Below are 13,022 nucleotides of genomic sequence, written 5' to 3'. Positions count from 1 at the left end.
CCTTCACTGTTTGCCAATGTGCCCTTTGCTCTTTGGTGGCCCTGAGTGGCCTGAGTGTGCACAAGTGTGCACAAGCTGAGGGCTCTGTCCACAGACCCCACCAGGAGGGCAGGGGCATCCGGTGGGCTGGGCTCCAACCCTCAGGTCCCTGTCTCTTCTCCCCATAGAGAGCCATCCGTGTGCGTAGCCACTCCATGGAGACCATGGTGAGCAGCCAGAAGAAGCAGCACAGTGGAGGCATCCCTGGCAGCCTCAGTGGGGGCATCTCCCACAACAGCATGGATGTCACCAAGACCACCTTCTCGGTGAGTGCCACAGGCCCCTGGGGCAGCATGCAGTTCCTGGGGAGGGCCCCCCACCCCAGGCCTGTGAAGGATGATGTATTCACCCAGGCTTGGGCCAGGTGGCCTGAGCAGGGACGGGGCAGATTGAGGCTGTTTGGGAGTGACCCTAGGCCCTGCCTGTGAAATGGAGCCTCCATTTCAGTTTCAGTTTTGGGGCACTTTTCTCTGCCCAGAGGCTGGGGACCCAGGAGGGGTGTCCTTGCTTTGTTATTAATGATGACGGTAGTCACCCTTGGCTTGCTGTGCACCAGGGACTGAACTAAGTGATTCATAGACCTTATCTCATCTGATCCCTCTAACAGCTCTTAGAGGTAGAAATTGATGTGTTCTCCATTTTGAATTTGAGGAAGGGAGGCCCAGAGGGGTTTAGTAACCTGCCACAGGTCACCTAGTTAAGCTGAAAAGCTGGGGTTTGAATGCGTGTCTCCCTGATCCAAAGTCTTGGCTGTTAATCACTGTGTATGCAGTTCCCAGGGAAAGAGCCTGGTGTGTCTGTGGGTTTGGGTCTGGTCTGTTTGCACCAGGGACTGGCCAGGTGAAAGAACCACATAGTTCGTCCTTTTAAAAAGCAAAGGGACTTTGCATTCGGATAGAGTAGGGTTTTCTTTTCTTTCCTTTTCTTTTTCTTTCTTTATTTATTTTTTTCCAGATAGATACCCACCATGATACTAAGGACTAGTATTATAAGTGGTCTTACATAATTCATTTAACTTACCAAATATCTCATACTATTGTCTTGCCCCACCCAGAAGGTCTGTGAAATGAGCAGGGCAGGACAATTATCCCCATTCTGTGGGTGAGGAGACTGGGGCCCAGAGAGTTTGGCTACTCACCCAACGTTGCATAGGACACAAATGGCCGAAGTCGGGACCTGGATTAGAGGTCTGGAGGGCTCTAAAGGATGACTGCAGTCCCTGCTCCTCAGTCTCCCACCCCTTGCTCCTCCCCCCTGCATGTAGCTGAAGCAGAGTCACATTCTTGGCGGTTCCCTTGGCCTGTGGGTGCCTGTGGATCTGGTTCTGCCGCTCTCATTCTGTCTTGTTACTGAGACACTCAGCTTGGACCCAGTTACTGTGAGGAATGGATGGAGAGTCAGAGCCGTGCGTTCTTGTCCTTGTCCTTATGGTGATTTGCTGTGTGACCCTAGCCCAGTCCCCTCACCCCTAGGCTCCTCAGTTTCCTCACTGGTAAAGCTAGTGGTTGGACCAGGTCATTCCCCGGGCTCTCGCAGCTTCCTGGTTCTCAGTCTGTGACCCCATGAATCATCCTGACCTCAATGTGCTGGGCTCTCCTTATCATGGCCCTGACCCCTTGTTCCTCCAAGAATTGTGGTCTTTGGTGATTATCACCTGGGGCCACAAGGTCTGGCTTAAGAACACAGGAAAATGGGCTGCAAATGGCTTGAGTCTTGGGGTCTCAGCTCCTGTTACATAGATCCTCGCCTTCCCAGCTGTCTTGCTGTTTTGTGGGATCCCCTCCAGACTGGTTGGGGGTTGCACAAGCTATTTGTAGACCAGAGATGGGTGGGGGGTGAAGGGAAGGAGACTGGGGTCTGGGGTGGGCCATGAACACTCATTTTGGTGGTTTCATCGGCAGCCTCCAGTGGCGGCGGCAGCAGCCGTGAAAAACCAGTCGCGGAGCCCCATCAAGCGGCGGTCGGGACTCTTCCCCCGTCTACACACAGGCGCTGAAGGCCAAGGCGATGGCCGGACACGATGGTAACTGTCCAGTGAGGGGTTTGTGGGTCCTTCCACTGCTGTAGCTGCCAGATGGCCAACCTCAGGGAGGGCTTTGCGCTGCTTCGGGAGATGGCTTCCTTCTAACCTTGGTCCCCACTTCAGGCACCTGTCTCACTCTGCTGTGTCCACTGAGGCAGATTTGGCCAGTCTCTGTGTGGGACCTTCCAGAATTGTCCGTGTCGCATTTGGACCCAAACTAGAAATGTTGTTTGGATTCTTTTCTTTCTTTGCCTCCTTTTCCAAAGCTCACTCAAATGTTCCCTCTTATGGAAGGCTTCCCTGCCAAGACAGTTAATTAACTTTCCTTAGGCTTCTAGAATGTTTTCTGTCTTTTTAAAAGCAGCTCTTGTACTGCAAGGTATTAACCTGTTCTTGCTCATTGTTTTTCTGATCCTTTAATGGTGAGCCCCTTTGCCCTTTAATTCAGCAAGTAACATGTCTTGAGTGCTTGCTACATGCTGGGGTCAGTGCTCCAACAAGAGCTACGGGAGGCACAAACCTGCCTTCCAGAAGCTTACAGTCTTGTGAGGGAAAAGGAGGCATTTAGGTTGTCTGCCTGTCACCCCGAATGGTGACCCCAGGACCCGAGCTTGGGCATGCAGGATGAGGGGTGAGTTTACAGAGGGGGATGAAAAACTCTGTTTGGAACCAGTACATGTGAGAGTCCTTGTGGCCTGCCCAGCAGAGAAGTGCAGAATTCTGAGTGGTCAGGATGAAAGTCTTAAGCTTAGGAGAGAGGCCTTGACCGCAGAAGGGAGTCAAAGATGGATCAATGAATATGGCCACTCGGGGGTGTATAGAATGCCTGGGGACACCAGCATTTAAGGGCAAGGGGAGAAAGGGAGGGAAGATGAGGGAGAGAAAGCCCGGAGGGGAGGGATTCCAGGAGGGAGAGTCCACAGTGTCAATGTGCAGAGAAGCCCTGCACTGTGACCCGAACCCCTGCTTGGGTGGACAATTAGGAGGTCATTAGCAACCTCATTAAAGGGGCATTGAGACATTCATGCTTCTTGGGTGGCTATAATCAAAGAGACACGTAATAAGAAGTATTGGAGAGGATATGGAGAAACTAGAATCCCCAGGCATTGCTGGTAGGGATGTAAACTAATGCACCTGCTTTGTAAAAAAGCTTGGCAGTTCTTCAGAGAGTTAAACTTGGGGTTATCGTCTGACTCGGCCGTTCCACTCCTAGGTAGAGACTCCAGAGGAAGAATACACATATCGACATAAAAACCAGCACACAGATGTTCCTGGCTATTCGTAATAGCTCAAGGTGGATAAATAAAATGTGGTATATCCATCAATGGGATACTTTTTTTTGCAATGAAAAGGAGTTGAACCACTGATACGTGCTACAACTTAGTTAACCTCGAAAAGACTATGCTAAGGGAAAGAAGCCAGTCACAAATCACAACATGTTGTGTGATTCCGTCTCTATGACACGTCTGGAAGAGGCAAATCCATAGAAACAGAAAGTAGATTAGTTGGTCGCCAGGGGCTGGGGGAGGGGGGGATGGGGAGTGATTAGGAGTGGGTCTGGAGTTGCTTTATGGGGGTCTCAAATGTTCTAAACTTAGATCGTGGTGATGGTTGTACAACTCTGTGAATATGCTAAAAACCACTGAATTACACACTTTAAGTGGGTGAATTGCACGTGGATGGTATCTCAGTAAGGTTGCTGTAAAAATAAAAGTGCATTGAGGACGAGGCCAGCTTGTCCCCAACAGGGGGTGCAGTAGAAATCGTGGGTGTCAGTACATGGTCTTTGTTAAACTACAGGAGAAGGAAGCCCTCGGGCCCTTGGCCGAGAGTAGCCTGTTTACCAGGGTGCCATTCCTAGCATAAAAGGCCACCTTGTCACACGGATCCAGGGAGCTCATATTGTGGTCTGTGTGAAGGGTGTCCCCTGGACTTATGCACGGTGACCCTGCCCGCACTGCCAAGGAGTCCACGTGCACTGGGTTATTTGCCTGCTGTGGGAGTGGATGTTGTAGACCTCACTCCACCCCGCCTGTGGCCTGTTCTTGACTTAGAGCTCTGCCAAGGTGAGATGGCCAGCAAAAGTGGGGAGTGGACTTGGGCTCAGGAGCATCAGCGAGTTCTCTTGCTTGATAGCGCTTGGCTCATCCAAGAGCCTAGAATAGCCTGATGCAGCAGAAAACCCCACTCTCCGTTGCTGTCTGAGTGGGGCTCAGGGAAGTGGCGGCTGTGCGCTGGTAGGCGTGCTGTGACCCCTCAGGCCCTATGGGGCCGAGAGCCTGTTGGCTGTCCTAGGCCTGGGGGTGGGGTGGAGGCTTAGGGGCCAGTCCTATGGCCTCACCCCTCTTCATTCCTGTTTCCTTAGTGACAGTGCATCCAGCAACCCCAAGACCCCGGATGGTGCACACTCTTCTCAAGAGATAAAGTCTGAGGCCTCATCCAATCCCAGCTCTCCGGAAATCTGCCCCAACAAGGAGAAGTAAGAGAGTGAGGGTGGGGGGAAGGGCTGACTTTAGCCACTCGGAGCCCTGGAATATGCTTTCTGCTGACAGCCAGCATTTTTGCCTGGAGAATTCTCTGGAAACGTGAAAGGCAACAGGCAGGGGCATGGGGAGGCACTGGCGGGCCAGCTCAGTCTCTGCCAGGTCTGCCCTGCCGGTGAAGGGGGTCTCGCTGAGTGACCGGGGCCTGCCCCACTTCTGTTCCCACAGGCCCTTCATAAAGTTGAAGGAGAACGGCCGAGCCAACATCTCCCGCTCCTCCTCCAGCACCAGCAGCTTCAGCAGCACGGCGGGGGAGGGCGAGGCTATGGAGGAGTGTGACAGCGGGGTAGGTGTACCTCCATCCCGCCCTGGGGAGCAGGGCGGGGCGCCCTGGGCCCAGCCAGACCCCCGCTGTATGCATTAAACTAACTGCTGTGGGAAGAGCCCCACCCAGGCCCTGTGGGTAAAAGGGAAGGTAGGGAAGCAAGAGGTGGGCTCTCTGGGAGCAGTGGCTAGGGGGGTCTCCGCAGAGTGGCACCGGAGCGGCAGCAGGGGGCCAGAGGCTGCACTGAATGGTGTGTGTCCGTGCCATGGGGCTCCTGGCTGGAGAGGAGAGGGCCGGTGCTCTGTGTGGCCAGGCCAAGGGCACTTTGGGGGCAGGGTTAGGGGCGGCAGAAAGAGCAGGTCCAAGTGTGCCAGTGGGAGGCAGTGACCGCCCTGAGCTTGCTGGGGACCTGTGGCAGGCCTGCCATGGCGCGGGTCACCCTGTGGCGCCGCTGAGGACGGAGCTGGCCCTGCTCACCCAGCCTCTCTCCCCAGAGCAGCCAGCCGTCCACAACCTCACCCTTCAAGCAGGAGGTGTTTGTGTACAGCCCGTCCCCGAGCAGCGAAAGCCCCAGCCTGGGGGCGGCCGCCACCCCCATCATCATGAGCCGGAGTCCTACAGGTCAGTGACGTCTGGGCATGTGCACCATGAGGCTGGCGGGGGGAGGGGGCAGGGGCTGTGTCCTGACCACTGTTCGTGGGCGTGAGCCCCAGCCACGCTCAGTCAGGCGGTTTCCGCTTCGGCCCCAAAGGGTGAGGCCCTTGAGCTCTGCTAGCCCGCTTCATCTGTTCATCAGCCTTAAGACACCTGTGTTCTTATTGTCTCCTTACTTGTGGGGAAACTGAGGCTCTGAAAGTGCAGTGATTTTTTTTGGTAGAGAAGTTGGGATTTGAAAGCCGAGGCTCTCTTGCCCCACCCCCGTTACTGATGCCGGGTGCCTCTGCCACGCTGTGACCTTGACAGTGCAAGGGTACGGAGCGGGAGGAGTGTGACAGGTGGAGGGGACCGCACATGGTTCCTTGGGCTGCGGTTCATCTAGGGGACAGGTGTGAGAGGAGACAGCACATAGGGTGCCAGGCTATGGCTCCCATGGAGACCCTGGCAAGGAGCTGGGTGTCATCCTGCTGGCGAGGGGAGCCTTGGAGGGTCTTAAGTGGAGCAGTGCCTTCTGGACTAGCGAAAGACTGTTTTGGTGGCCGCAGCTGGCCGAGTAGACAGGATTGATAGGGAGTGGGCGCAGAGAGAGAGACCAGCAAGGGGTCACAGTGGGCAGTGAGGGGTGGCTGGGCTGTGGATCAGGGGTGTCTGGAGACATGGGAGAAGGATGTGGGTTCAAGATGCTGGTGGCAGAGTCTGCTTGGGATTCTCTCTCTCCCTCTCTGCCCCTGCCCCCCTTGTGTTTGCTCTCTTGCTGTCTCGAAATAAATAAATAAACTTAAAAAACAAAAAACAATTAAAAAGAAAAGAACTGTTAACCTCAATGTTTGTTAAATAACGGGAATAAAACAATAGTAAGAGGTTCTCAACCGGGGGGCACTCTTGCCTTCCCAGAGCATATTTAACGATATTGAGACATTTCTGATTTTCAGGATTGTGGGAGGAGACTGTGCTGCTAGCATCCAGTGGGTAGAGGTCAGGGATACTACTAAACATCCTACAAAGTACAGGGGCAGCACCCCCCCGCCCCCGCAAAGAATTATCTGGCCCCAAATGTCAATGATCTGAGGCTGAGAAACGCTAGTCAAGTGATAGAAACACAGAAAGAGCTGGTTCATGCGCTTGGCTCTAGTCCTGCCCCCTGTGCCGGGCCACTGCAGAGCCCGGTTCTTATCCTGGTTGTGGCATTGATAGGTCCATCTCTCTGAGCCTCAGTTTCCTCATCTGTAAAGTGGGTAGTAATACAGATACTCTGATTTTTTAAAAATGACGCTTAATGAAATATTGAAGGAATGAATGAAACAATCTGTAACCAAGCCTGGCTCCTACTTGGTATTAGGTACATATCAAAATAAAGTTTTGAGTAATGGGAGGGTTAGAGAGTGTCTGCCACTTGCTGAAGGTCACCCAGGGCAGAAGGGGACCTTGAATGGGCCTGGTAACTCCATCTCCTCTTATCGTACCACACGGTATGTTGCCCTCAACCCCCTTCCCTGGCGCATTATGTAACCCCAGGGCTACTTCCTACTCCCAGCCTCGCAGAAGTTGTGCTGGGTACCTGCAGGACCAGGGTCAGTTTGCAGAGATCTGGAAAGTGTTTTGAACTGTTTGGCTGCGCCTGGGGAGAGACGGGGCCAGGGGGAGGGAGGTGCCCTCGGAGGACCTGACTTCCAGGCTTCTGTAGTCTCAGATGCCCCGACCGTTGGTCATGTCACACCTGGGCTCCCTGGGACCCTGAGAGGGGACTGGCAGGTCATAGTGACAGGTACTCACGGTGCTGGGTGGGACCCCTTGATTCGAAGCACCAGAAATAAGTCAGCAGCCTCTGAGTGGAGGGTACTGACTTGCCGATTCCCTGGGCCAGAGGAAAACCACAAAGCCAAGTGGCCCTCCTGCCAGCAGCGTGCTGGGAAATGTTTAACAACTGGCTCTCCTGCTGTACACACACACACACACACACACACACACACACACACACACACGTTTACTATAAACTTTACTGATACAGAGGATCTGAAGCACACAATTTATAAATAATAATCTTTATTATAAATCCCATATTCTTACTGATATTTCTCTAACCTTGGTATCTGTAGGCAACTAAAAGTTGCTGATGACCAACAGGTGTAGTTCTGACATGAATGATGATTGATATTTTGTCAGTGACACGTGCAACCTCTTTGCTGAATCAGATACCAGTTTTCAGATACTGGAAGGGTACGGACTCAGTTTTTGGTGCTGCTTATAATGTAATGGCTACAGACACAATGCATTTTCACATTTAATTGACATTTTTCGCGTTTTCTCAGGGGAAGCCTAGACAACAAAACAATAAGTCAAGCCCTGGTTTTGTAGCATTTGCTGATTTCTTTGGTGTAAATGCTCCTGCCGTGGCTGATCTCAGGCTAGCGGTGAGCTGCGGAGTTGGGAAGGAGCACCAGACAGGCACCGTGGACATAAATAGCCCGAGGAGAGTAGATCGTAATAAAATGCAGAGAAATAATTGGGAAGTGATGACTTCTGAGTGTTTATTACCTTTTGTAAAAAAATGTTTATTTATTTTGGGGGGGGAGGGGCAGAGAGAGAGGGAGACAGAATCCCAAGCAGGCCCCGTGCTGTCAGCACAGAGCCCCACATGAGGCTCGAGCTCACGAACAGTGAGATCATGACCTGAGCCGAGACCGAGAGTCTGATGCTTAATCGACTGAGTCACCCAGGCGCCCCTATTTAGTACCTTTGACGAATATAATTTATGGAATTGTAAGCTTATATAGTTTGATTTTTTAAAAAATGACTGGGTTTACCAACTAGCTCGCATTTCTGAAAACTTAAAGAGTTGGCTTTGACAAATTGCTGCAAGTCAGCTGGAGTGCTCGGGGGAGGGAGAAGGCCCTGCTCCTGCCCCCACCACCACCCCCCGGGCGGCACCCCTGCCCCAGACACACAGCCCGGTGACCTCTACAGCCTCGCCGTCTTTTCACGGAGGCTTCTGTTTTTCCTAGATACCAAAAGCAGAAACTCCCCGAGGTCAAACCTGAAATTCCGCTTTGATAAGCTCAGCCATGCCAGCTCTAGTGCGGTAAGAATCCAGGGGGGGTGAGGGTAGTGGGCGGAGCCTCCTGCATCCCGTATTCCAACCTCCTCCAAAACTCAGCTGTCCTTTCTGGGGGCCTGGGGAAGGGGGTGCCTCACACATCACAGGGGGTGGAGGAGGAAAACTCTGGTCAGGTCTAGGGGTGATGCTGCGGTCCTGCATGGTGCAGGCATCAGCCTGGGGGCTGCCAGCCACCTCTGCCACACCTCCTGTGAGGTGAGTCACACCCTTGGACACACACCAGGTGTGAGCTGGGAAATGCTGGCTCCTGGAGCCTCATGCCCCTTCCAGAGCTCACCAGGGAGTTGAAAGCTGGGTGCACAGAAGCTGGAGATTATGTTGTCTAGTTGTTTAAAACTCTTACATGGGTTTCTCTTGAAACAGGGTCACTAATGTGAAAGAGGATTCCTTCGCTTGTCAAAGGTGGGTTGAGTGTTTGTCCTGCTTTGGCCACGTGGCAAAGTGTGTCCACTCTAAGACCAGGGAACTAGTGGCCTGATAACCTGAGAATGACCAAAGAGATCCTGACAGCTGGAGAGGGCCGGTCGCTTCTTCCCCGAAGCTTCTGTGATGGGGCGCAGGTCTGGATGCGGAGGATTGCAGGTGGTCTCCGGTGTGGCTGGGGAGAGTTTCCTGATAGGATTGGGCCAGGCTCACCCAGTTGGTCTCCCTGCCCTGGGAGGAGCCTGGTTCCAGCAGGCAGGGGGACCGTAGCCCAGAGTGGGCCTCCCTGCCCTGGACGGGGGATTCCGCAATTTGCCCCCCTTGCCTCCCTGTTCTTGGCAGCTTTCCCTCCTTGTGTCTTTGGCCAGGGTTCTGGGCTGAAATGTGTCCCCCCATCATGTTCAGAGGTGCCCTAGCCCCCTAAACACTGTACTGGATGACCTCGGGGAGGACTTCCGTTCCAGCTGTGTGGTTTTCAGCAGAGCGGGGCATGGGTCCAGTTTGACAACACTGAGGCCTGACCTCCTGCTGGTAAAGTTACTGGAGACCCATTTGAATGCCCATTCCTTTTCCTGCCATGGGGCTCCCGGGGACAGGGGGTGTGAGTCACAGCTGGAACCAAGGCGGAGTGGGGGCACAGCTCTTCTCACTTTATATAAACCTGATCTATGAAAAGGCAGAAGGGACCGTGGGAATTCTAATGCTCACCTTTACCCCCTGTCATGTACATCCGATGCCTCTGTTCATCAAGTCCGTGTTTATGCCTAACTTTTCAGGCTGCGTAACCTTCGGTCCCCTTGTGTTTGGCCCATCCTGTCACAAGCACATCAGTGGGCTATAGCCTTGGGCGCACGCTCTCCTCTTCCTTACCCACCGTTTGGTCACCATCTCCCTCCTTCTGTCCTCCAGGGAAGCCCCGATTCTGTCTTGGAGAAGGCTCCTGTTCCAGCAGTTTGGGGGTGCCATCCACTACTCTGACCGTCACAGTCCTGCTGCTCCACCGGCCACCTTCCCACCAGACCAGTTATTTGTCCCAGTGTCCCGATCCGGCCACCGTCCTGCCTGTCCCCTTGCCGAGGCACCCTGCAAGCACTTCCCCTTCTCCGGACAAGGCCTCGTTCCTCCGGGCTCCCCCTGCACCTGACTGCCCCATGTGATGTGTGTCTGGGTCCTTCGTCATCTTGTTTTGTCCGTAGAGGAAAGAGTCGGGCAAGGGAGGGAATGTGGGTCCTAGGGACTTGGTCACAGACAGGAGAGGCAAAGAGGGTGGTGAGGTGGGGGGCGGAGGCCACCGGTGGGAAGCCGCACCCGGAGAGGGGCAGCACTGGATGTGACAGGTGCGGTGAATACACGTAGTCGTGGCGGAGGGACCACTTTCCCGGGAACAGAGATTTGTAGCAGCCCTCCAAGGTGTCCTGATCGAAACCAGCTGTGTTGCCCCCACAACTGTGTGCTTCTGTGCTAGAAACTTCTTCCTTGCCCACTTGCTGACATCAGGCCCGGCGCCGCCTCTGTCCCTGCTGCCGTCAGTTGACCGAGACTGAGCTGGGCGTGTGTGAGGTGGCGCCGTGCTCTTCCTCAGCGGCAGCCCGGTGGCCGTTGCTGTGGGAGAAGCCCCGTGCCTATGTCTCCGCTCGGGGCAGGTGTTTTCCCCAAGAAGGGGCGGGCAGCCCGGAGCGGGAAGGAATTCGGGGAGAGCAAGCTGGCAAGTCGCGCTCTGGGGCCTCAGCTGTGGGGGACCTTGGGGCCGCGTGCTGGGCTGGGTCTCTGCTGGCTGTAGAGGCTCGTGGAAGAGTTACTTCAGCCCACCGCCTGGGGCAGAGCCGGGGAGGCCACATGGGGCACGAGCTGTTAGGCTTGGCCAGGCCCGGGTGTGGGCACAGAATGTAGGTGTGAGGGAAGGGGCGACGTCCTTCTGCAGCTTGTCCTCCTGGCATCTGCGGGGGGCCCAGGGCTACCTTGGGGGCTCTTCCCAGCTGCTGTGCCCTCTGGCCATGTTGGCGCTTGGTCCCCCAATCTTCTTCAGTCACGACTCTGCAGGCAGTGGTCCCGTTGGTGAGATTTGTACCACCTGGGCCCCCGGGGGGTGCACTTCAGACGCTGCCTGCCCCCTGCCCGCTCGGGCAGAGCCAGCCCACTCTCAGGAGCGGCCCCATATTCGTGCTTCTTGCCCTTCCCCGTGTGCGGTGTGAAAGGTCGTTTCTGCTGACTGGCCCTGCTGGGGGTTAAGGCGGGTGTGAAGTAAAACGAGTAAAACATGGAGTCTGAGGAACAGAGCCTCGGAGGTGCTGCGGCTTCAAGTGCACGTTGGGACACAGGACAGCCAGGGCGACTCAGGCTGGCTTCCTACTTCAATGAGCAGACGACAAGGATTTCTACCAGATGTTTTCTTTGCGGTGGGATCTGGGCCTATTCCCAAGTCAAAGCGGCCCCAAGTCAATGTTCTACTTGTTTTTGACCGATGCGACAATTCCCCTGTTGCTTTTGCCATCAGAGCAAAACCTTGACCCTTCGTCTCTCACTCATGTGGACGTTGTCGGGTCCTGTTTGCAAGCTGGGCGGGCCTCTCCCCTCACACTCTGGGAAACGTGTTTACTTAAAATACTAGTCCGGTGAAATTTCTTCTAGTGAGAAGGTCAACAAATGTCTGTGTAGCTTTTATTAAAAGTCACTGTAGCGGCACCCGCTGCTGGCACGAGGTCTGCGGATTCTGGCAGCATTTTGTTGGCTGAGTTTCTGAAGGATCTTGGAAGGTCAAGCTGCATTTTTTAAAAAAAAACGATTCCAGGTTCTGGTTTGCTTCTCTGGATAGCTGGTATTTACAGCTGCTTGGTGGTTATGCTGTGTTGTGTTGTGGTCTGGGGGTCCTTTGGAGTTTCCAGGTTGTCCCCACCCTGTCCTACTTGGGAACCTCATACCCTCCTTCCTCCACTGCTCTGGCTGCTGCTCCCACAGCCCCCACTGCCTGGGAGGGCTTTGCCCCTGCCTCTGAGCCGGTGGCCAGGAAGGTGGGGCGTGTCCAGAGAAACAGAGGCATAGGTGTGCTCCCTACGAAGCAGGCCTGAGAAGTGGTTCTCTGCCTTCTTATGTTATTAGGGGTACGTTGGACTGGATCCAAAATGTCCTTCCTCTGGGTCCTGTCTTACCTTCTCTAGAAAGCCCATCCTATGGCTTCTAGAGTATACATGACCAGCCCCGCTGAGGTCCTAGGGCTGAGGGGGAGGAGGAGAGCGGGGAGTGGACAGTCTTAACCTCACCCCTGTAGACCGTGGGGCAGGCAGCGCAGGTTCCTGGAGGCTCCTTCCCCCATATTCTCCTGCATCTGCTTGGCCCAAAACTTCCTTTCATTGCTGCGCCCAGTCTTGGGGCTCAAAGATTTGCTCAAGTCTCATTGGTCCCTGTGACCAGACTAATTCTGACGGTGCTCGTGCTGGTATTCGAGGTGCTCTGCTTGTGATCTGGACACAGGAGAGGTGTTTCCTGGACACCTCTCTGCTTCTGGGAACTGCCTGACTCACGGGAGAAATGATATTTGTCAGGCTCTGTAGGGTATCCATTTGCCTCCGCTCAGTTGATGCTTAAAAGCAGAGGCAGAAAGAGCTTGAGAGAGAAGATCTTAGCTAGAGTTTCTAATGAATGGAAAATGATGAATGAGTGAAAAATGAATGAAAAACATTCTGTGGTTCAGCCTCGTTGGCATCATCTCCGTGTCCCAGCCTTCTGGGTCCCTTTTGACATCTAATCCATCCAGATCATCATCCAGCCGAGAAACCTCAGCCCCCGTGGGGAAGTAACTCGGTGGAGATCACACAACCAGCGAGTGGCAAAGCTGGAATTAGAACCCACGACCCAGGGCCCTTTCGTCTGCTCCACCTACGTGGTCCCTTCAACAAGTGGCTGCATTTGCCGGGGCCCTGAGTTTTGGAGGAGCCTTGCTGATGCCTGGGCACTGGTTGG

At 54.3% G+C, this 13,022-nt stretch overlaps 1 protein-coding gene across 10 annotated transcripts in view; it reads left to right on the top strand.

Annotated features, from left to right (window-relative positions):
• RAP1GAP2 (RAP1 GTPase activating protein 2) overlaps positions 1-12,703 on the top strand; it is a 223,685-nt gene extending 210,982 nt beyond the window's left edge. For 9 of the 10 annotated variants that reach the window (XM_060646970.3, XM_060646974.3, XM_060646973.3 and 6 more), the window contains 8 exons: positions 168-305; positions 1,941-2,062; positions 4,428-4,541; positions 4,774-4,891; positions 5,365-5,491; positions 8,530-8,606; positions 9,006-9,044; positions 9,975-12,703. In XM_060646970.3, coding sequence (XP_060502953.1) covers positions 168-305; positions 1,941-2,062; positions 4,428-4,541; positions 4,774-4,891; positions 5,365-5,491; positions 8,530-8,606; positions 9,006-9,014 — 705 coding nt within the window. In that variant the 3' untranslated portion in view covers positions 9,015-9,044; positions 9,975-12,703. The remainder of the gene's footprint in view (positions 1-167; positions 306-1,940; positions 2,063-4,427; positions 4,542-4,773; positions 4,892-5,364; positions 5,492-8,529; positions 8,607-9,005; positions 9,045-9,974) is intronic. The other variant, XR_009614433.3, reaches the window with a different exon arrangement.
• The last annotated feature ends 319 nt before the right edge of the window (positions 12,704-13,022 follow it).

This window comes from Panthera onca, chromosome E1 (assembly GCF_046562875.1).
Source record: "Panthera onca isolate mPanOnc1 chromosome E1, mPanOnc1 haplotype 2, whole genome shotgun sequence".
NCBI classification, from domain to species: Eukaryota; Metazoa; Chordata; class Mammalia; order Carnivora; family Felidae; genus Panthera; species Panthera onca.
This window is presented reverse-complemented; position numbering and strand designations above follow the sequence as displayed.